Here is a 24590-nt window from a genome sequence, read left to right on the forward strand (position 1 = left end):
GACGTCACGTCAACAGGACAACCACATTAGACTTTTGCATCTGAGAAATCGTTTCCAGACAGCAAGTTTGACTGCCCGAAGCATTCCAGGGTTTCGACCAATTAGTCCAAGAACTGTGTGTAAGCGTCTTCGTGAGCAAAACATTAGACCAAGACGTCAAGCAGTGCCCAGTACTGCTTCAACGTCATCGTATCGCCAGACTAGCGTGGTGCACACGACATCTGCGATTCAGAATACAGGACTGGGCCAATATTCTGTTTACTGATGAATCCAGATTTCATTTGGATAGCAGTGACGACCGTTGTAGGGTGTATCGTCGCGTTGGGGAGCGTTAGCAGGACGCTTGTGTTGTGCAACGTCAACAATTTGGTGGATGTAGCGTTATGGTGTGGGGTGAAATATCGCACGTGGAAGGACCCCTCTACAAATTGTCAATGGAAATCTCACCGGCGTACGCTTTCGAGATGAAATTATTCAGCGCCATGTGATACCCTTCATACAGAGACATCAAAATCACATCACTCTGCAGCAAGACACCGAAATGGCCACACGTTGCACGTGTAGTCAGGGACTTGTTTGTTTAACAGAATGTCGATGTCATGCTTTGGCTAGCTGTTTCCCCCGATTTGTCGCCGATCAAGCACGTCTGGGATGAAATGGAAAGATGTTGACGCCGTTTACCAAATCAGCCAGTGACATTGGCTGATTTAGGCCAGGCTTTAACCAATATCTGGAACAACATCCTTCAAGCATTTCTGAACACTTTAGTGGCATCAATGAGGCGTCGCTGTCAAGCATGCGTGAACGCAAATGGTGGTCACACGCGTTATTAATTTTGTTAATTCAATTTCAAATAACAGTGACTTTCGAGTGTGCTAAAATGGACGTAATTCGACGTTGACATCAATGTGTTATGAGATGTTGTTACGAATACATGTCTAAACAGTATTACAAAAAATAAAATTTGTTCATTGTAATTTTTAGATGGTTTTTTCATATATTAAATAATGCACAGTTTCTTTTTTCCGCTAGTATATAATTGGTTAATATTATGAACCAATGAAATTACAGATAGGAAGAACTCAATTCACTTGGACAGTAAAACTTTAACTGATATAATTTTCAGATTCTATTGAACAAAACGAAAAATAGAAAATACAAAACGAATAAATACACATAGACATATTACTCTACTATCACACCTATTAATGAAATTTGTTATGAGGTACGGCTTTAATCAGGTTTCTACATTTGAAAAGAGTATTAATTCCATCATGCAAGTATTTTACGGAGTGTCAATCATATTGTTAAATTCATTATTCCCTAAATACAACAGAATTGAAGCGCAAAACTTAATGTCTTTTTAACTCACACCTGTTCGAAATGTTATCTATTTTTGTTCGTGAAATTCGTTTTACTGTTATTTTGAAAAGAAAAAAAAAATTGTAAAAATTCTCAATATTTTTTTTTAATGTTATCGCATGACTGGCTATCCAAAATAGTGATGCATTTCTTTAAACTTAAGGTCTGGAAGCCAGATATATGGATGGAGAGATAAAAAATATGTTGTTGAATATAAATACATGTACATGCATTATTGAAACACTAAAGGTATATAATTTTATATTTTTTTTCAAATAAGGAGTATTTATTTGTTGATGTGAATTACATGCGTCTAATACTTTGAATAAATGGCATGCCAATAAACAGGACGAATATGTAAAAATAACAGATAAATTCATTTATTGTTCGCTTGTCGTGAAACATGAACATTTTGATATACGAATTTTTGAAGTTTTGAGAAAAATATGCGGCAAGTATGTACATGTAAATCAAATAAAGAACCTACATTTAGTACACAATACTCCATATAGTAGTCATTTTTGTTTTAAAAAAGAGCAGCTTTAAGAATGTTCATGATTCTGAAACTTTCATACAGTTTGCCTTTAAAATGAAAAAAAAATATATCATACAGTTTGTGCATGAATTGTTGTCGAAGAAAATGGAGCTATCAAACACTTTTCGTATGCTTTTCTATTGAGTGTAAACTGATTGCAATTAATAACGGAAGGGTGGATACTCTTGTTGTCGAAGAGAATGGAGCTATCACACACTTTTCGTATGCTTTTCTATTGAGTGTAAACTGAATGCAATTAATAACGGAAGGGTGGATACTCAGCTGAATTCTGAGTCAGAAACATTGTTATATTAGATAAACGTTTTTTCGGAAACAAATGCATTTGTGTGCTCAGAGACCAGTGCTCATATCGTGTCATATTTTCACCATTGAAATGTTTATTTTTCATTTGATTTGACGTATAATATTTTAATAGATTTATCCAAATAAAAACGTGCTCCTTTTTTGTATGAAGTTCGTGACAAACACTTTCTTAGTCCTTAATATACACTTTATAACAACAACTCGAAATTATATCTCGAGTAATTAGCAAATAGTTACACATTTTTAAAGCATATGAATTAATTATACATACTTAACATTTCCGTTACATAGTTTTTGTTTAGTCTCTTTTAAATTAATCTTCCTTGTCCATGACAGTCACTTCAGAATCTCAGGCAAAACATGATATATAACAACTGTAACTCCTACCTCATTTTCTGCGTATTATCTTCAGTATTTACGTATGGTATGTTCCACATTTTGTAAATTTTGACAATTTGAAATTAATCTATTAATATATTTAGTTATTGATTACTTTTGATATGAGGCGACCGTAATACTTTATGAAGTATTTAAGTTGTGTAATATGTTATAAGGGCGTTGGAACATTGATATTTTTCAGCTTTAGACAATATAACTTCTGATTAGAGTTATGTGTAAAGATAAAAAAACCGATTCAACTTATAGATTAATGATAGTTAAATAATAGTTTCAAGCTTACCAATTTTTTTCAAAAGAGTAATGAAGGTAAACTTGTAAGTTAAATGTGTCACTTATCTTTTTTGTTAGATGATTTGTCTTACAATAAAACAGCCTCGCAATCAACAAGAGTAGCATGGCCGTTTTCTGATGTTAGTAATGCTAAAAATGCAGTTGATAGAAATGCATTATCGTGTACGAAGGCACAATATATAGGACTTAACTCTCCAGACAAGACTTTATGGTGGAAAGTGGATCTTGGTGGAGTGTACAACATTTACAGCGTTAACATTATATTTAAGAACTACAAAGGATATGGTATTTTTTGCATACAAATTATATGCTTACGTTGATGGCTTTTAGAAAAAGAAATCTACAATAATTCTTTTGTTCTAAATGTTGCGACACCTCAGTTTTAACACCTTGTTTAAAAAATATTTGCCACTGGGTTTAATATAAAACTGATATAACCTTTTAAAAAGTAAGTTTTATTTGAATATGTATCTTCTTATCAAAATGCTATTTTCAATCTACTATTCCAAAGAAGTTTCAAAATTTCCAAAAAAAAACCCAGTTAGATATATTACATTGTAAAGTGATAATCTAATTGGACTAAATAGATATTTTTATCCAAAGTACATGTATATATATTTTTTTGTTGAAAATGCTAAACAATTTTTGATACAATTTTTTTTTCGAAACGAACACTCTTTACAACACAAAAAACAAGTAATTTTTTAAAAGATTGCTTTTTAAAATCTACATACATGTATGCTGTATATAACGCTATTTTGGAAATGTTTGATATCTTTACTGAATGTTTACTTAGGATATTTAATGTTAGGTGTTAATGTATATTAATAGAATTTGACAGATATATTCGGTTTTAAAGAGAGCAGACAACGAGGACGTTTTGCCGGATTCTCTCTTTACGTATCATCCACTGGTTATATACCCGGTTCTACCTTGTGTTACAAAGATGGACCTGAGTTACCACCACTTAATTTCACAACAACTTGTATAGAGTCCGGGCGTTACGTCATCTTTTACAACGAGCGCTTAAAAGATATAATCTACCCAGAGGGATATAAAACGTTAAACGTTTCAACTGAATTATGTGAATTTATCGTAAAAGGTATGTGATCTAAAAGGTTTTTATGCTCTGTAAAATGAAACTATGATATTCATCACAAGAACAAAATAATATTCTTATCAAATAAACAGATTAGGTACGAAAAGGAAATGAAACAACTCAAACTCAATATTAATCTTATAGGTGAAAAATAAACTGAAGAATTTAAAATCAATTATCATTTTAAAAATTTAGTCCAATATTTTTCACTAAAAATATTTTTTACTCAAGTGTGTAAACGATTTTGATAATGATGATTATGTCAATCTATTTACACATTTTTAAACGTAGCACATGTTGTTTATAGTCTGTTTTTGTGTAAAGTTTTGAAGATCCAGCGTTTATTTAGTTTGTAGATTTTAATACAACACTGATGTAAATAACATTTTATTTGCCTGAAAAACGTATTTCGTTATTTGTGGATTCAAAATCTCTTAAAATTTTCTCACACGCTTGCAGTCATGGGACCAGCTTTTACAAATATCTTACTTATTCGTAGAAAAAAGTTAAAAAAACCCAAACAATAAATGTAAAATGTAGATATATTTTTAAAAGTATTCTGGGTTTTAACTCTCAACTTGTTACACAGAACACTGAAATATATTCTATGTAATATTGTATTTATATTTATATGAATACCTTTAAGGATGTAGTTCACCAGGTGTGTATGGCAATAACTGTGACAAACGTTGTCCCAACAACTGTAAAGATAGCACATGTCACATTCAGAATGGAACCTGTTTTGCCTGCAAGTCGGGATGTACCGGGGAATTCTGCAATAGAGGAATTATTCTTTTCATATAATATATCTAAAAGTGTTTCAAACATGCATTTAGTATTATAATAAAATTGATATCAGATACATAAATTTCTGTTTAAAATTGCGGGTTATTTGTATTGTACGCTTATATATTGCTGATTTAGGGTTATTCAAAATTATTTTAATTCCAGTTATTTTTACTAATATTGGTTTATTAACTATTACTAACTATAACTAAGCGATAAAATGCATATTGTGTATTTATTTGAATTTTTGTTTTATTCAAATAGAATGTGTAATAGGATGGTACGGTGAAAATTGCAATCGTCGTTGTGCTGGACATTGCAAAGACGGAACTACTTGTAATCACGTGACTGGTCAATGTAACGAAGGCTGTGATACTGGGTGGACAGGATTTATGTGTGACAAAGGTAATTTTTTTCTGTTTTACAAAATATCCCATTTTATATTAGAATTACATTATTTACATCACATAACAAAGTAAATGATTGAAATATTCTACACCACTTATTGCTTACATATATCATAATATAATATATATTTTTTGCCCCTTCACTTAAAGGTCTAGCAAATGCTGAAATGATGTTAAAAACACTGTGTTAAAGAAAAATATTAAATGGCGTTATAATAAAGTAATGTTAGTTTAAATAATGTTTTTGAGAAAAATGTAAGTGATTCCAGATTGCTTTACAATAGAAACATCGTGAGCAACTTTGACCAAGTATCATTATTACTTTCATGTGTATACATGTAGCTATTTTAACAAACATGTAAGTAAAAAGTGCTCTTTAGCAGTCTTTTTTTCTTTCGAATATAGGAAATGAAGAGAAAAAGATTTCATTTCCCACATTTTTGCAAAATTGCGGGGTTTTGTTTAGTTTATTGGCGATCAAAATGAACAGCTTTTGGACAACGATGACTAATTACATGACCAACATGTATTAGACAACACATTTGATAATTATGAGCATATTTTGCGGAAAAAATCCTTTTGGCTATCTTTTTACAGTACCTTTTCCCATTTTTACAGCTTGCCAACCTGGTAATTATGGTAAAAACTGTTCCCGTGCGTGTTCGCCTAACTGCAAGACTTGTCGACACAAAGATATTCTATGTTCCTGTAAGGCAGGCTGGATGGGTGATAATTTTACAACAGGTGATTATAATGATATAACTATTCAATTTTTTAAATTTAATTTCTAGAAAATTGATGGTAGCTATACATCATCCAATTCATCGGGTAATTGTAAGGAAGCAAACTATATTTAACAAGACATTATTGCAAACCACAAGAATTTCACATAATATTTTAAGAATGTATCCGGTCCTATGGAGAAAACTGTCAGTATCCGTGCAGTGTACACTGCATCAACCAGACTTGTGACCGATTCAATGGAAATTGTCTGTGTGATGGCAAATATGATAAGAAGTTACAATTATTCAGTTTTAATCGATTTATAGAAATAATATATAGTTCCAAAAGAAAATGGTGCTTTTTATTAAAACTAAATACAGATAACCAGAGGAATGTTGAGAGGACAGATTTACCAACTCATCCATTGTGGATGGTTGCATTCTTAGTATCACTCATCATCAACATCATATTCATCTCTGCTACGTTGATGAGTCGACGGTATGATATGATTTACGTTTTCGTTACCTGTCATTAATATTAAATGTATTATGTCATATTTAAAGCCAAACAATGCATTTTAGTATACTTATAATTTACACAGCATTAAACATCTTTTTTTCGAAATAGGAAAACCATCTTGAAACAGAAATCGACAACGGTGGATAAATCTAAAATTTCTAGGAGGTCTGTGTCCAACACAGAACAAAATGATCCCGCCAATACTGCATCTAACTACCAAGAGCTCTGTGTATCAGAGAACGAAAACAACTACCAAACTCTACATCAACACTAACCTTTCAAAAGTTTAAACCTGTGCTATTCACTAAAGTTAACTGAATGTAGAACTGCACAACTACACGCATGTCACCCAGTTACCGTTCAGTTATATTACACTGAAATTTTGCTGACATTCACCAAATATTATAATCATGTCTTTCAAATCAATATGTGCAAAGACAGTGCGTACTTTGATCTTAATGTTATTTATTTTAAGAAAAGTCTGTTGAGGACACTGAGAGTATTTCTCAAATTGTGTAAGAAAATACCATTAATACATTAGATATGCACACCATGCCGTTCCGATGTTTACTTTTTTTAGAAATATGAAAAGAAGTAAAAATGTACCACACAAGTTTTGAATTGGTAAAATTTAGTCTGAAGCTGAACACAAGAAGTCTTGATGAATGTAGATAGAAAAAAGTCCTTATAGGTTTTTGTTTAGATCTAAACTATCTGGCCCAAAAATATGATTTATCACTTTAATTTGGGAGAAAAAAAAAACAATACTATATTTGTTGCTATAAACATTCTATATTGATTGAATGTATTTATGTTTTTTTAAGGTTTTCAGCTGGGAGCGGAAAACCTTACTATTATTCTGAGAAAATTTCAAATTTTTTATCATGTTTTTTCCTTCTAGACGCCAACTTTGATCCTTAATATCTCGCTCGTTTGTTCCCCGATTGTTTTGAAATTTTCAGGGCTGATAACATGCCGCGTGATGTTGTCGTTGCATATTTTAGTTGAGGAAAATCCATATCCGGTTTTGAGTTATTCCACTTTTAGTAAAATTTAACGACTTCTTATGTCCAGGGGGGTTTAGCTTTAACGCTGACTGGCAAAGTCTTAAATATAGACTGGTTTGGAAGCTAATACATTGAATTTGTGCGAGATATATTTTATTTATTATTTAAATGCAAATAAAAGGGTTTTATAGATGTTGAAACAAAGGTAAGAAAAGAAATAAAAAAAATTTGCGTATTTTCCGTGTTAGTTTTCTACCTGATAAAAATTTGTTATAACATGTATTTTAAAAGTTCTTGGTCTTACCCAAACCTTCATTCGGTATACAGAAAAAGGGACTGGCCCTTATAATTAGGGAGTTAGAGGCGTCCAAAGTTTCTTGTCAATAACTGAAAAAGGAATAAAAATTTCTAATGCATCATTGAAGCAAAGTTGTAAAGAAATTAATTTTGAATCCTTCTATAGTATTCAATTTAATGTTTTCGTAATTTATAGTCAGTATTTGCAGAAACAATTGTTGTCAGTTCGGTCCATTTTTTGTGGGGGTGCGCACATTTATGAGGTTATGAAAGGGCTTCTTGTAATGCACTAACTGATACATGTAGCGCGCAAAAATAATTCCACATAAAATTCCCAAATGTTTTTATTCATATGTACATTTTCATTTCATATAGATGAACCTCTTTGACCTTATTTTTGTTGTTTGTTTCATAACTGTGCCCCTGTCTATATTTAGATGCATTACGAGACTCAGGTAACCGATCGATAGGAGAGTCGCTAGCTGTATTTAGGCCGTCGCCTAGACGACTGTGCATGTGCTTGTAGAGCTGGACGTTTAACGCCACACTGTGTTACTGTAACTGAGACATTTTGAATTGTTTCAGTACTGGGAGATGTGTTAATAAAATGGTTCCAATGCATGGTAATTAAACTCAACTTTTCTACAATACGTACACACGGCCGTCTTATAAAGCACAATGTGTATTACTGACATGACAAATGTACGCTGGCAATTTAAACGAACGCGGGATTGCTCCCGATAGAACAATTAATTCTTTTAAAGCAAAAAAAAAAAATACTGATTGGCGATGGATATAATATAATTATCATCTGCAGATGATTTTAAAACGTGAACTTAATATTCGTATACGATAATATTTGAATCCAAAGCCGCTAGTTTTAAGTTACGGTTATTAGGAATATTAATTATGACTGGCCCCGCGTTTCAGGTTTTTTACTTGCAAAACATCTACAAACGAAAATACCAAACAACCTTCAGCACCAACTTATAAATTTTTTATTCCATAGGTAATTAAATAAATTTTATAAATGCTTTATACTTGTATTCGCTATCTTCCATGGAAAAAAGTGGCATGGAAAAATGTTGTTCAATGTTCATTAACTACGCTGTAGCATTAGCAATCGAAAATAATTAACAAACTGTATATTGATAGATTGACATATCAACAAACATTCAGACCCGCAATGTGGTTTTTTACAAGTTCTATAAAATGTAGACTCAATGACTGAATTCTTTACTGTTTTCGGTCTGGGTTATTTTGAATCACGTGTGTACGTTATGTGTAGCAATATAGATGAACACTTTAAGTGTTTAATTTTTAAAAGAAATTGTGTACATGCAGAGCAATGCAATGCTAGGACAATTAGATTCCGACAATGTATATGGTGAGGCCGGTCAGACTGATACTGGTTCTGCTTGTTCTACAAATAGCGAATGTAAGACGAAGTATTTGGGTGTTATATTTTAAGCATATAAGTATTGCTTTCTTAAAACCTTGCATTACTCAACAAAGTATTTTATTGGAATCATTCTTAGTTACCTTAGCTGTATATATGTACCGCTCGGTCTGTATCCCGGAAAAATTGACTACAATCCGAAATTTTTCATACAAGGTCTACAGACTTGCAGCTAACATTACCTTTAAAAATACATTTTAGAATTTGCAGCTGTTTATAAATTCTTTAAAAAGACGCACAGAATCAAGTGGTAATATGTCATTTGATATGGGATTTATGACGTCTATTTATGTTGTTTTCATTAAAATTATTTCATTATTTCAAGCTTGTGGGTGGAATGAAATCAGTTTTACATGTTATATCACATAAAGATGTCCTCTCCCCACTTTTTCTCGCAGCAACTATTTTTTTTTAAATTTACATATAAAAATTGAATTATCATGTAATTGCCCTCCCCCCAACCCCATTTTGGTAGCATGTAAAAAAAATGGTATGAAAATCATGAAATAATGAGTGAAATTTTGAAAATTTTGGAAAATTAACATAAAAATAAAATCTTTTTTTGCTTGTCAAGATTTGTTGGATGATCCCCCCCCCCCCCCCCCCCCCACACTTTCAAAAACGATGCTACGTGCTTGGAAATTACTCATTTCTTTAATCCCCTTCTTTAATAAACAAAACAAACATAACCGATCCAGATAAATACAATTACGTGTATCAGAAAAAAACTTCAAAAACAAACTACACATTCATCCTTCACCCACAATATTGCCTTTGCGACATTTGTCATCGTTGTAGACCCGTGTAACAATCTGTTAAGTAGGTGCTTGCACGTCAAAGAACCCCTTGCTGATCTACGTACATTTTCATTAACGCATACAAATTTCTTTTGATGTAAAAAAAAAAAAGAAGAAATTGGTTCTCAGTCTCTCTTTATGCCTGTTTGTTAGCGGTTAATCCAAGTTCATTTTGAATATCCTTTTGTAATTTAAAAAATGTGATGTAAATTTTTTTTCATGCAATATTTCGGATAAAGCAATGAAGAGTTGTTTCTTGAAATTTTATTAGACCATAAAATTGTAAAATGCTAACATTGAAAACTGTGCCCGATTTCTTTCTTTTTTTTTAAGGTAAAACTTTATTGATTTAAAAAATGATTCTTTGAGACAAACAAATTGACATAATCAATAAGAGTTTGACAATCTCTAACTGCAGGTTTGTAGCTTTTAGTCAAAAAAGAATCGGACAGATCGTCCATCCGAATTTCTTGAAAATTGCCATCATTTTCGTACGCGGACGCAATACTCACCGAGACTAAATGGTTCGTATCTTAAGTTTGAAGTTTAAATGCTTTGAAAGGTAATATTGGTTTTCTGATAATTATGAACTTGGATAATTAAATAAAAATGGTTAAAATTACAGTAAAATTACCGGCATCGGTCTTCTCCGTATGCGGATCTAGAAGGGGAAGGGTTCCAGACACCCCCCCCCCCCAGCAAAATTTCTTTCAATTACGTGTACATTTTAAACTTACCAAATATGCCTCGGACATCCCTTGGCAAACTCAAATAACCGTCTGACTTTACAACCACCTTTTCTGATCCGCGCATGTTCCCCCTCCTCGAAATACAAAATTATTCTTCAAAAACCCTAAAATTTCCAGGATCTCCGCATATATACTAAGAGATTCATTGGCGCTTGCGTTCGATAAAAATGCGTGTAAAACGTTTGCCAATAGTCTTTTTACCTTCGTACCAGGCATAACCACAGTCCCACTCTGTGAATAAAATGCGGCGAATCAAACTAGAGACAACGTGTTAAGATCTGTATTTGCTTATAAACATGTAGCACATCGTGCAAAATGCACTGTTCAATTATAATTTTTTTTTACTTGTTTATTTCTTACAAAGTAACTTTTTTATTTAGTGATTGACACTTTTCAGACTTTATATGTGATTTCAAAGAGACAGAGTGTTATGTCTCAACGACTGTTAATCTCTTAAAGCAACATCGTGCAATTATCAGATTTTCATTTTTTGGACATCAAAGACTCATTGAGTTTATTTAATTATTTTATATCTGTGAACCTTTCACTCAGCTTGCTTATATCATTACCTGTCAATTTATACTCATTGTTAAGATTCTTATAAATAGTTATGTACAATTGTCAATGCGCAGTCTGAAATACGGCGGCCAGCCCCGGCCACGTCCGACTCTCCCAGAGTCTTGAGTCCGGAGGCCACTACTGGCAATATCCGACTTGTTTGTAACATGTCTGTCTGTTAAATTGTTATAATGTTGCCATCGTTGAGTCTCGTACAATAATGTGGAATCCTGCATCAATTTCCTGTTTATTTCTCTGGAACTGTATACTGGTGGACCTTCGGGAATACGGCAAACCTACCCTTCGTTTTAGCCTACGGCCCGACGCGCGCCACAACCTTATACCTTATACACTTTACGCCAACATTCCCTCACCCGGTTCGTACTGCACACGACCGATGGAGATCCAGACGAATTCTCTATCACCGTAAAATCTACGCGGTCACAGAAATATAATTTGTTTCTCAGTGTTTACACATCTAATATTGTACTATGGTCAGCTATCAATTTTTGGTAATACGTCACAAGTATGACGCAGCTACGACGGAAAACCTAATCGTTGCTTGCAACGAGCTCGTCTCTAGTTGAATCTTATATTTCAAAGTATCTTAGAGATCTAGACCTTTTAGACCAAAATATGTGTAGTTTAGTTTTGATACTTTTTTCTGTATATACTTTCGTCTTAATCAGTCTTATTAAATTACATAAATCTTCACGATTATTAAGTAAAACAGTGTACACACAAACGGCCAGGAATTTAGTTTTGTATCAGAATGATCTCAAGATCTTGAGAAAAAAGAAAAAAAAATGACAGTTATGTAAATCAAATGAAAATCCCCTTTTTTACATACTTCAGCAAATATTGGTCATTTTCGTTTCTACTTAGCAGATGTCTTTTAACTTTTTTCTTTTCCTTTAACAATGCTTTCACACATCTTTCCATTTTACCCATGATATTTCACCCATGTTTTTTCCGAGATAGTAATTTTCTTGGTGAATCTAACAAAAAGATATCCTTCCATATACTATGAAGGACAACCACTTCATTTATACTTTACAAGATTCGTGTCTAGTTCTTCCGTTATCGTCTATAAATAACACATATTTAGAGCATATGATTTAATTTAACAAACTTTATATTTCCGCTTCATTTTTTTGTTTTGCTTAGTTCTTCATTCATCTTATTGTACAACACAGGTATTTAAACGCAAATCAAAGCAGACATATAACGAGTATGACCTTTTTTGTTCGCATTTGTCGTAGATTACCTTTAGTATATACGTATAAGTACCACATTTCGTACTTTACGTCAATATTACTGAAAAGTGGCGTATTAAACAATACATTCAAGTATTGCTTGCTTTAAAAATATATTGCGAGCAGTTAGAACCAACAGTACTATATATACCATGAACATGAACAGTAGATGTAAGAGGATAAATGATCAAGGGCATTTTAAACGTTATAACTCTCCTTAAAAAGGTTATATATAAAGGTATTTGATAACATTTAAAGATACAAATTTCTTAGTAATAGTTTTAAACAGAACAAATATTTAAAATCTATATATATATATATATATATATATATATATATATATATATATATATATATATATATATATATCTAATGATTAACTTTTTGACCACTTAAACCGTTTTAAGTAAAATGTTTGTTATCTAATTTTCTAAACAAATTATCTTACAAAAAGTATCCTCACACCTATGCACAATGACTTAATCATTTTGGGAAGCTAATAACGCATGCGCATTTGATAGAAATGCAACAACGCTTATAAAAAACCTAGAAATAGTACTAAACTCTCCAGACACGACTTCATGCAAAATGAATCTTGATGCAATGTCCAACATTTATTGCATTAACATACAGTTTAAGAAATTCGGTGGTTGCAGTATATATATTTAAGGTCTTCTGCTTTGGATTTTTAATCACGTGTGTACGCTATGTGTACATATAGATTAGTAGCCATATAGATAAACACTTTATGTGTTGAATTTTTAAAAGATATTGTGTACATGCAAAACAATGCAATGCTAGGGCTATTAAATTCGAACAATGTATTTGGTGAGGGTCGGACTGATACTGGTTCTGCTTGTTCTACAAATAGCGATTGTTAGACGAAGTATTGGGGTGTTATTTTTTAAACAAATAAGTATTGCTTTCTTAAAAGCTTGCATTAATAAACAAAGTAGTTCATCGGTAGCATTATTAGTTACCTTCGTTGCTATATGTAGCTTTCGGTCTGGAAAAATTGACTACCATCCAAAATTTTTCATATAAGGGCTACAGACTTGCAGCTTACATTACCTTTAAAAATTTTATAATTTGCCGCTGTTCTTAAATTTGTTAAAAAGACGTGCATATTCAAGTGGTAATATGTCGTTTGATATGGGATTTATGACGTCTATTTATATTGGTTTTGTTAATATTATATTATTATTTCAAACTTGTGGATGGAATGAAAACAGTTTAAAATGTTATATGACATAAAGATAATAATAATCAAGGCCTTTCCGTCATTTTCAAGCAATGATAAAAAGGACTTTCAAAATAAGAAAATAAACGCAAAGTAAACTGCATTAACGGTACATGCTCACATTGTATATTGTGTCTCAAAAGTTCTTATTTTGGACTCGGCCACTATAACTCGTCCACTATAACTGCGAAAAAATAAATGAATGAGACATTCTGGCGCGAAGTCTTGTAAATGAAATTTCCATTGGTCAGAATGGATTCTTCCTTGAGGGTCGGGGTAGGTATAAAACAAAGTTAATCGTTCAAAGACAACGATATATCAGATCAAATGTTTTAGAACGATTGATAAATCCAAAATACAGTAATTTTTGATCGGTTGACGTGTGACCATGTGTATTTAGTAGGCGGGCATCCTTACACCCTATTATTTTAAGACGAATGAAATCGTCCAGCAGATAGAGAAAACTACCTGGCGTTTTAGTTCTTCCAGATCAATTTCAAGACTGCATGTTTTTATAAATCTATGATTTTGTTTATTAATAATAATTTAACATCAATTATTAATTTACAATGTACATTCTAATACGCTAGTACACAATCTTGATGCGATGACAACCCCCCCCCCCCCCGGGCCATTATACCTATTTTTCAATCAGGATTACACACGTGCTTGCATGTGGCAGAAGACAAGCTGGAACTTAACTGTTTAGCATAAGTTACCGATACAATCTCTTTGGAAATGTATTTCTCCGTAAGTCAGTACGTGAAGTGACTGATACATGTAATTGTGAAAACCACAGAGGAATGCATGATCTGCGCATAATGACTGCTTGATACAATGTTTCTTTTTTACAACATGCTTTAAATTAATGATAATATAAAAATATGTGCTTGACTTCGTATCGGAAATTACTCATTTTCTTTATTCCCCTTTTCAATAAACAAAATAAATCAACAAACAAAATTGATCCAGATAAATATAATTACCAAAAGTAAACCTAAAAAACAAACTACACATTCATCCTTCATCCACAATATTGCCTTTTCGATATTTTTCATCATTGTAGACCCGTGAAACAATCTATTAAGAAGGTACTTGCACGACAAAGAAGCCTTTGTTGATCAACGTTTTCATTAAAGCATATAAAGAAAAATATGCAAGTGTTTCCATCCTATATTTCGGATAAAGCAATGAAGAGTAGTATCTGGAAAATTTAATTTCATGTACCTCAACACATTGTACCCGCTATCAATGAAAATGATTGAAATGACACTCATTATGAAATATATTACAAAATAATTACATAACAAACACAGGTGGAAAATAATTCAAATACAATGTTTCTTGATCAATTGCCGCGCCAAATACAATAAATTGCAAATGCACAAATTGGGTAGTACGCAAGATTCATCAATATATTAATTAGAAAAAGCAAGAGTTTTCTCTTTGATTTTACGGTTAATGAACATAATAAACCATTCAACAAAATAGAAGCATATACAATGAAAGATTTCAAGAAATATCTGCTCAAATTCAACGAGTTATTTGCTTAGTTAAGTTAATTGTCAATTTTTCTCCATGAACTATAATCAAGGATTTTTTTATTTGAATACGAAACATATTTTGTATTCGATGCAGCAGTAAATTTGAACCAGGCGTGGAAGGAAATGTCACACTCAAAGAAATGTATATCTATAATGCTGGTTTCACAATGAACGTATAACGTATTAATGTATAACATATTACTGTAATGATGTAGTTTGATAAGTGTTGTCTTCTTTCATTACATTAAGCTGTTGTTAGTGAGAAACACCTTCTGATGCCTCAATCCTGTTTCCATTCGAAGTGCACCTCAAACACAGATACGCGCCATTTGTGGTAGATCGTCCCTTAACAGATGATCGCCTGTAATTCATTTGATATTTAAAGATAAAGCAAAATGATATCTCATTCATTAAAAATCACAAAATGAGATACAGAAAATGGTATTTAAAGCCTTGTTGTTTTGCCCAATTATTCAGGTATATATTTTTTCTCCAACAAAAATCCACCCTAGCATACAGAAACTCAAACAATTTGAAAAGGCTAAGTGATGTTTTGTGATGAACATGAACAATTTGCTTCAATATTTGCTTAATTTCATATAAACGTGAAAAGATTATTTGTGATTATAATTTGAACCGTGTAATTTGATTAATATTTTATTCAGTTTTAAAATATCAGTTGCTTACCATAACCAACTTAAATTCGATTTCAAGTGGTTGACCAAAAAAACCCCACACAAATGTTTCCAATTCATCTATTTGTTACAAAGAATATGATAATGAAAAAACCCTGCCTTCATTACACTTGTATTAAACATGATAAGGTATTCACTTTATACTAAACTTGCTTACAAAGCATAGAGTTTGAATGAATCATTTTGTTGAAATTGTTTCTATGTAAAGAAAAAACGTGCATGGCATGAGCCTTGCTTCAAATGGATAGTTGTACAGTTTATATCTAATTTTAATTTTCATTCTACTTTTAAAAATAATGAAAAAATAATTGTGAGCTATACATAAATATTTAACATATCAAGAATGGATAATCATTTTTTTTTATTTCAGATGAGAATAATGTAATGAAAAAAAAAATAAATATAAATCAAAACAACTTCACCCAATTTCAATGCAAAATCTCTGCAAAATCTTTTCACTTAGTTTATTAACTTTTTTACGCAAAAAGGACAGAAAATTATCCTTTACCTTACAGGAACAATCTAGCACATAGGTAAAGATAATTGATATGAATTACTTTATATTTACCTTATCAAGATGACACAGACCAATATAATGTTGGCAACAAGGGATATAACAAATTCAACAATCCACGATTTTGAAGATGATGTAGTCTCTTTTCTTTGCACATAAGCTAAAACAATATACACAGTAGCTTGTTTTATTTCTATGCTAATCATTTTGGCTGTACTGTATATATGATATCTCATTAAAAAGCATACCTTGATGATGCTTTCCTCCATCTTGCAAATTGCACATACAACTTCCGTTGAATCTGTCACATATTCGATTTATACAGTTTTCACTGCACGGATACATACAATTCTCTCCATAAGAATTTACACATTCTACAATTTTTAATTCAATACCTTACACTTTCATTTTACATATTTATCTGTATCAAATGTTCTGCATTCAAAAACCAGGTTTATATACTTAATGAAATTGGTGCAGGTAACATTGCATCAGTAATTCAATCCTTACACTTTTTAAAAACTGTACACAGTGGTCCTTATTCATATATAGATATAGTGAGCACATAGATCCCACATTAGGTTAGATTGGTTATATATTTACTACAAACTGAACAATCAGCGTCTGAATTAAATACCTGATAAAGTTCACTTTACTCATTTGTGTTCGTATTTATATGTAAATGTGTCTAAATCACATGTTGTTAATGTTTTTAATAAAAAGACGTGCAAATATTGTTTGAGTTCAGTATCTATATTATCGGCCTCTACGTTTTATTAACACTAATTACATCTCCTTGTTATTTCCTCACCGGTCTGTCTAGGTCATGAAAAAAAATCATTAATCAGTATTGCTTCTTTGTTTAGCAGATAATGAATTTCTTAAAAGGTCACATTTAGAAGTAGATGTAATTTTGTTATCTTCTTCTGCCCAGTTTCCTGATCACAGTAAATGCATGATTTATCACATATCATGAGTCCTTCAAGATATAATGTTTGAACGTGATTACATATGTGTGAGGAATATGACAGGCACTTTTTATGGATAGCATGTTGTTTTAGTTCATCACATTAGCAATTAACATTAATGTACACTTGACTTTGACCTGTGCGTGCACGGGTTGACATTGCATATGATATCGGACATTTACGAAATAGATACATCGAAACACCGTATATTGTTGATATTTGCATAACCAAGCTTAAGCCTACAATTATGCTATTAATTTCACTACACTCTGCTGAGTTGGAATAATGTAAGTGTGTCTCGGGAAAGGCCTTCACCACAGTTTAAATGTTTCCTACTGTATATACCCGTAATGTAGCAGGAAATTGCAGAATCGCTTTAAAACGATTTTGGAGAAAATTGATAAAGTTGCATTGAAAATAACAGTCAAATTGTTGTACAGCTGTAACATACCTTTCTTCCAAAAGTTTAATTCTATAATTGCAGAATTCAACATTTTTTCAACAACGTTTTTTCGGAGACATAAATAAGTTAACTCGATTTCTAAGTGGTCTGAGGACAATTTTTGTATCAATTATTTTTAAATTAAACAACACATGAGCGCATGGACATTTATTTGAATATATATAAACAAAGTTGTCCGATCAAAGGTACGTTATTGTGTCCGATGCATGGTTAATTCACCCTATAACTGAATTGGCATTAAGGAATGACAAGCCTAATAGGCATCTTGTCAGATCTATACTGGATAGTGGTGGTTTTTCAATTTTGTTTATACAATCGAATCTGATAACCCCTTTTTTTGCAAAATTCGAGGGGGTATCCGGACCCCCAGACCCCCCCCCCCTGGATCCGCGCAAGATAACAGAGGTTGGCAACTTCGCGATTAGCGTGTTTTGTTGTTGAAAAATGATACGGGACCAACCCTACTTTGAGAACTACATTTTAGTTATTCATGTCTCTGGTTTTTTACACACCATGTTGAATTCGAAACTCTCATGATTTTAGTAAATGCACTGTGTTAGAGTTATCTCCCGTTTTTTTTTTGATGAAGAGAAAAAAGACGTCCAATTAAAATTTACACGTCTTTGTTTTATCGTTTCTGAGTTTATCCATGCAAATGTGATATTGTGGAAACATAAAATAAAGAGCCTCCTATGATTTAGCGTGAATGTAATGCGCATGCCCAATATTGTAAAATCTAAAACATTCAGATGATTTCCGGAATTTTTTGAGGAATGTTCGTTGATTATTAATTAGCAAAGCTTGATTGAGGAAAAATAAATACAAATTGGTAGTCTTCAGGTACCAATGATATTTAAAATATATAAAACAAAAGACAGTACTCTTCCAATTTACCGGTATTAAAGCCCAAAAATTCGAGTCTATTATTTTAATATAGAAGTATAGATGTACCTGTTGTGCAATTCCACCCTGTCCACCCTGCTTTACAGGTACATACTCCGTCTGTGTGTCGACAAGTCTTACAGTTAGGAGAACAACAAAATGAACACTGTTTGCCATAAGATCCTTCTGGACAAGCTAGGATATAATATAAAGTTATATACATGTATGTTTACGGATAATTATTATTCATCATTTTTTTGTTCTTAAATTAACATAGGGTTAAGGTAATTTAAAATTCATCACGAAGTATTGTTAAATAACACATAAAAAAGACTAGCATTCTTTTAATTTTATGGAATACCACCTTAATTCTTTAATACCTTTAATTATTATACGGGTTTACTTTTTTATGGTTAAGAAGTAAAAATAATAATTCTAAGAAATAAAATCTGCTGATAAATCTTTGCCACATAATACATTCATACTCGTAAGAAATGAAATAAAAATACGGTAAACAATGCAACATTCAACTAATATCACCTTCGTAATAATTCGAAGAGGATAATAAAACAAATTCCTTTCGCATCTTTGTTAGCATATTAACAAATTTCAAATGCTTTTGCTTACATAATAGTTGTGTTTGCTTTATGCTTAGTTATCAGACATAAAGCATCATTAAGACCAAGTAAGCTTAGTCCTAGTAACACATTGTAAAGATTAAGCTGGCAGACGAAGAATGACCATTGGTCTGAGAGGAATGTTTTAAACGTGAATAGATAACAAAAAGTGGTGAAAGGATTTTTACTGAGTTTTCTAATACAAAAAAACCTTCAAATTTAGTGTGTTAGTATACTGTTTCACAAACATAAATCCACGCATATAGAGGTCACGTAGAGTTCATTACTATTACAATTCTCTAATACTGGCTGAATTAAAAAAAAAACCAAAAAGTTTAAATGTGATTTTACTTTTGGTGCAGTCCGTTCCTAAATATCCGTCCTGACAGCCACTAGGACACTCTCCACTGACATGGTCACATGGTTCATTGTCTATACAGTGTCTACTACAACGTTCTAAGCATCCATTTCCAAAACGCCCACATGGGCACTCTAAATGAAATGTAATGCATACATGCAGTTAAAGACTTCTGAAATAATTACTTTTTAAATAACAATTAACATCTTAACTTATCTTTGCCCTTAAATCACCCCGTATCTGTATACACGAAATTTGGACAAATTTAAAATGATAATTTTGAATCACCTAATATTGAGACATCCCTTTTAACAATATATGTGACAGATTTTATTTTAATTTTGGCATTTTCAATTCACAATACATATAAACATGTCATTGGTATAGTAGCATATCATATAAAGATACATCTTTAGAATTTTTTATGAATTTTCAAAGTTGAAATATTGATAGTATTATGTACAAAGAACGTTGAATTGGAGCACTTAAACAAGTAGAATTGTCAATCAAATGACGTACATGTATTAATCATAGTTAATTTTTTCATTGAAAAGTTCAACAACCAGAGTAGATCAAAGTTTTCCAGTGTTTTCAATACTGAGTGAAATCACAATTCTTTAAAACTATATATTTTTCAAAAAGTATTCTATCGGTCATTAAGGTAAACAATGCACTCATATCCAACTCGAGTACCGTTATAATTTACAGGGAAATAATAAAACTGTTTTACATCAAGTGTCAGTAAGTTGTGAACTTAGTGAACTTTATTGTTGTTACCAAATAATACACCTATCTTATTAAAACCTATTGTATAATTAAATCTTGATAGAAACATTCCAACAACTGCATACCATATCTTTTTAACATTAGGACATTCATAAACAAAAGATGCATAATGGGTTTTTTTAACTTATCTATGACAGATTATGAATGTAGTCAATTTTTGCAACTGAGAGTTTCAAGAGACGCAACGAAAACGGTAAAAGAATAAGAAAAGAATTACAAGCACTTATCTGGTTTGTAACATAACGCATATCGCATATCGCCAATACAGTTTTAGATATCTATTTTCTGTTGATCTTGAAATGTTTTAGTACACGTTAAGGATGACATTATATAAATAGTGCCTGTTTGGAAGGGTAACAGTTGAAATTGACACCCCGAGAAAACCATTGTCAACCGACGCGAAGCGGAGGTTGACAATGGTTTTCGAGGGGTGTCAATTTCAACTGTTATCCTCCCAAACAGGCACTATTTATTTTGTTATACTGAATGTCTTTTTTAAAAAAATTAAGAAAATTTTACTGCTTTTATATAGGAATAACGTGAATTCTACAGCGAACCGTACGCGCATAATTTTCGCGCATGTAACATTTTTTAATGTTACCCGTTGCCAAGTGCGTTGCTAACGCTGAGGGTAATAGTAAATATTATTAACTGCGTCTTAACCAATCAGATTTCAGTATTTAACATGAAAGTATAACAATTGAAGATAATGCGTATGGTTGAAAATTGTAGTCGTTAAATTTTCCTGAAAGCTGTATTAAAATCATGTATAGTGGGAGTAATGGATGAGAAGGTTATATTATCTTTTCATTGATATGACTTAAGAAAACTTTACTGAATGTACATGAAAGATATTTTGAATTGTACTCGGTTGTAAATGTTAATTTCCCTTGCAAAAAATACAGTATTTGTGGTAACAATAAGCATTTGTTACATGGCGCGTTAACAAAGTTAACCATGGCAGTCTACAGTAGAATAAAACTCCTTCAGAAAAACCCTGATGTCAACTGGTCGACCGTGATATGAGATTTCGCAACTTACAAAAATATGAATTTGCCACGCAAGTGAAACACTTTGAATACTTTAATGACTAGGTAAAAATTGTGTTTCATGTCAGTTGTTAGAAAAAACCTTCAAGCATTTTTCATAGAAAAAAATATTGCATTATTTTAATTGCACTTTAAGTTGTCGCCACCAGTTTGTATTACAGTATCTAATGCAATATTTTACTTGATTTGGAATGACTCGAGTTATCTTAGACAGTAACAATATAAACATGCAAAATATGATAAAAATTCCTCTTTATACGCGTCATAAATGTTGAAGGTGCGTGAAAATATATATAGTTTACATTGATCAAACCCCATAAATACTTACGTTTGTTGCAGTCGCTGTCGGTATATCCCGGGTCACATCCCATGTCACAGTGACCAGTTTGTTTGTTACATATAGAACCATTCAGACAATGACCACTACAGCTGTGGACACAATTATAGCCATATGTTCCGTTATCACACTCTACAAATGCAAATTTTGGACAATATAATTGGACAAGAGGAGCAATGATATCAAGCAGAAACACATTGTTTTATAACCATAATTTAAACCATACTGAGAAATAAACACAAAAATAAAGGTTACATATACTGGACTTGTTTTGTAACGTAAATTTGAAGTTCTTTTCTTTGGAAAAGATTAAGTGCTATCGAGAAGCTGTCTTTAAAATAGAGATACATTTCCATAGGCCCAAAAATAGGACCTACAAATTAACATAAGAATCCAAGGAGAAAAGATTGCTTACAACGGGAGGGGGTTGCTCAAATGTATTTTTTCATTTGAAAAATCATAAATATAGTATACATTTTTCCATAAAGTACACAATAAATACTATAGCTCAATTAGGATAAAAATTCAATATTTTGTATCAAACGCCATATAATTGATGTCATATTATTGAAAAAATAGACGTATTATAATATTGTATTGTAAAATGTACCCATTTAAAACTTTAAAAAAGAAAAATGATCATGATTTCTAAAATAAATTTCATGTCGACTTCATTGTATTAGGTGATTTCAAAAAGCTTTTATACTATAAGACAACGGAAAAATGTCTTTGTCATCATGGATATTATGTTCATCTATCAACAATACCTTTATCACATTGAAGTCCTGTCCATCCAGTATCACAGCCTTTGTCACATAGACCAGTCACGTGATTGCAGGTAGTACCATTTCTACAGTGTCCTTGACACTGTTGACTACAATTGGCACCATGCCATCCTATTGAACATTCTGTACCTACAAAGTAAACAAGGTATTAACATTCAATCCACTGGGCATAGTCTATCTTCGCTCCATGCAAAAATATCAAGCGGGACTGATCAAAAGGTAACAAACTCATAAAACAGAATCAGGATGTTGACAGAAACTGACAGTTTAAGCTGACCAGACAATAATACGATATACTTGTTTTTATTAAAAAAGGCGTATAAATAAACTTTTATACATGTATATGCATATGTGTAATCCTAATTGTTCAGCTTTAAAGCTGAGTACTACTCAGCTCTAAAGGCATTGCCCGCCATGTTTCTGTTGCCTCTGTGGAACCATTCAAACCCTTAACAAGCCGAATGCCCTCTAAGGTGGTTCATTATACCTTAACATAATCTATCAATTCAGTAGAAATATGAATAAATAGAATATATGGCATGATGAATAAAAAGAATATAAGCGAAACAGGCAAAGAAATTCAGTTTTCTTTACTTGGACTAGGTGCACGTACACGTTTAAAAGTTTTATCGAGAACTTTTGAAAAAAAAGTTGAAGCCGTTTTTTTTTAAGAAAGAAAAGATGAAACCCTGTCTATAAAAATATTTTAATGTAACAAATTCCGTTATCTGACAAACAATTGGTACAGGAAACGGAGATTTTTGAGTGTAAATGTCGTTTATGTATAAATAAGAATTAACAATGAAATCGGACCTACGTCAATGTATATATGGATTTTATGTTTTTTTAAAAATAAATCTATATTTCTATTAAATGCTAGTAATTAAAATCATACTTCTATTACAGTATTTTCCAAACCAGCCAGGCTCACACTGTAAACAAGATCCGTTTTCTATGTGGCATGTATTGTCCTTACAGTTGATTGGACACGGTATATCACAGTTACTGCCATACACACCATGCTTTCTGCAACCTAATAGAAGAGAAACAAACAAAGTATCATTTAATGATACTTAGAACACTAATAACTTTTGAGACAGGTAGTTTTTCACTTGAAATAAGGAAAACATAAACTCAAAACCTATAAAATCATCCAATCCAATATCATTGGATAAACATTTGCAGAAAAAAACGCTCTTTTTTAAAATTACTGTATACCAAAATAATTTTCGCCCTTCTACTCTTGCAAACAGTTTCGACACGTCTTGCTTTCGCTTAGACACAGTCTGTTATAAGAGAAAAACTTTTGAAAATCTGAAATAACCCAGTCTTAAATTCGCCCGCTGACAGCAAGGGCTAAAGTTTCGAAAATAAAACTGGGGTGAATATTTCACTGTATACAATATTGCATAAAAGGTTGAAATAGTTTTTGTTAAGGTAGTATGGGACATTGACAAATTGTGACGTACCCCTATTGAAATTAACAATAAAATCAAGCATGATTTTATCCCCCCCCCCAAACCCCCCCCCCAAAAAAAAGTGTTACCTATCAGAATAGTGCAATGGGTTAGAGCGTTATCTACGAATCTGTAAGTCATAAGTTCGAATGCCTCTGTGGCTTTAAATATTTGTAACTTTCAAAAGAAATTAAAACATATCATTTGGTCAAATATTGCAGAGTTTAAAAATTCAAAACCGGTGAAAGTATTTCAGTTTAATGTCATTTTATCCACATTAATATCAACAGATGTCCCATTACACCTTAAAAACAAACTAAACATAAT

The 24590-nt window shown here is 31.9% G+C and overlaps 2 protein-coding genes and 1 long non-coding RNA gene across 3 annotated transcripts in view; 2 read left to right on the forward strand and 1 right to left on the reverse strand.

Annotated features, from left to right (window-relative positions):
- The window catches only part of LOC105333310 (angiopoietin-1 receptor), an 85053-nt gene extending 78058 nt beyond the window's left edge, over positions 1-6995 (forward strand). The window contains exons 7-8 of the mRNA XM_034465161.2: positions 6307-6424; positions 6554-6995. Of these exons, the coding sequence (XP_034321052.2) occupies positions 6307-6424; positions 6554-6719 (284 nt within the window). The 3' untranslated portion in view covers positions 6720-6995. The remainder of the gene's footprint in view (positions 1-6306; positions 6425-6553) is intronic.
- LOC136276577 (uncharacterized) lies at positions 1802-6241 on the forward strand. The gene is made up of 6 exons (XR_010715091.1): positions 1802-2645; positions 2969-3196; positions 3771-4013; positions 4657-5201; positions 5822-5947; positions 6106-6241. It is a non-coding gene; the product is annotated as an uncharacterized lncRNA (long non-coding RNA).
- Positions 6996-15022: 8027 nt separating the features above from the next.
- On the reverse strand, positions 15023-23842 carry LOC105330217 (scavenger receptor class F member 2). The gene is made up of 8 exons (XM_066088958.1): positions 23702-23842; positions 22789-22935; positions 22013-22153; positions 19843-19983; positions 18944-19069; positions 16810-16935; positions 16616-16721; positions 15023-15713 (listed from the first exon to the last, which is right to left on the reverse strand). Exons 3-8 carry the CDS (start codon positions 22053-22055, stop codon positions 15608-15610), a joined length of 648 nt encoding a protein of 215 aa, XP_065945030.1. The 5' UTR covers positions 22056-22153; positions 22789-22935; positions 23702-23842; the 3' UTR covers positions 15023-15607.
- Positions 23843-24590: the final 748 nt, after the last annotated feature.

This window comes from Magallana gigas, chromosome 1 (genome assembly GCF_963853765.1).
Source record: "Magallana gigas chromosome 1, xbMagGiga1.1, whole genome shotgun sequence".
NCBI classification, from domain to species: domain Eukaryota; kingdom Metazoa; phylum Mollusca; class Bivalvia; order Ostreida; family Ostreidae; genus Magallana; species Magallana gigas.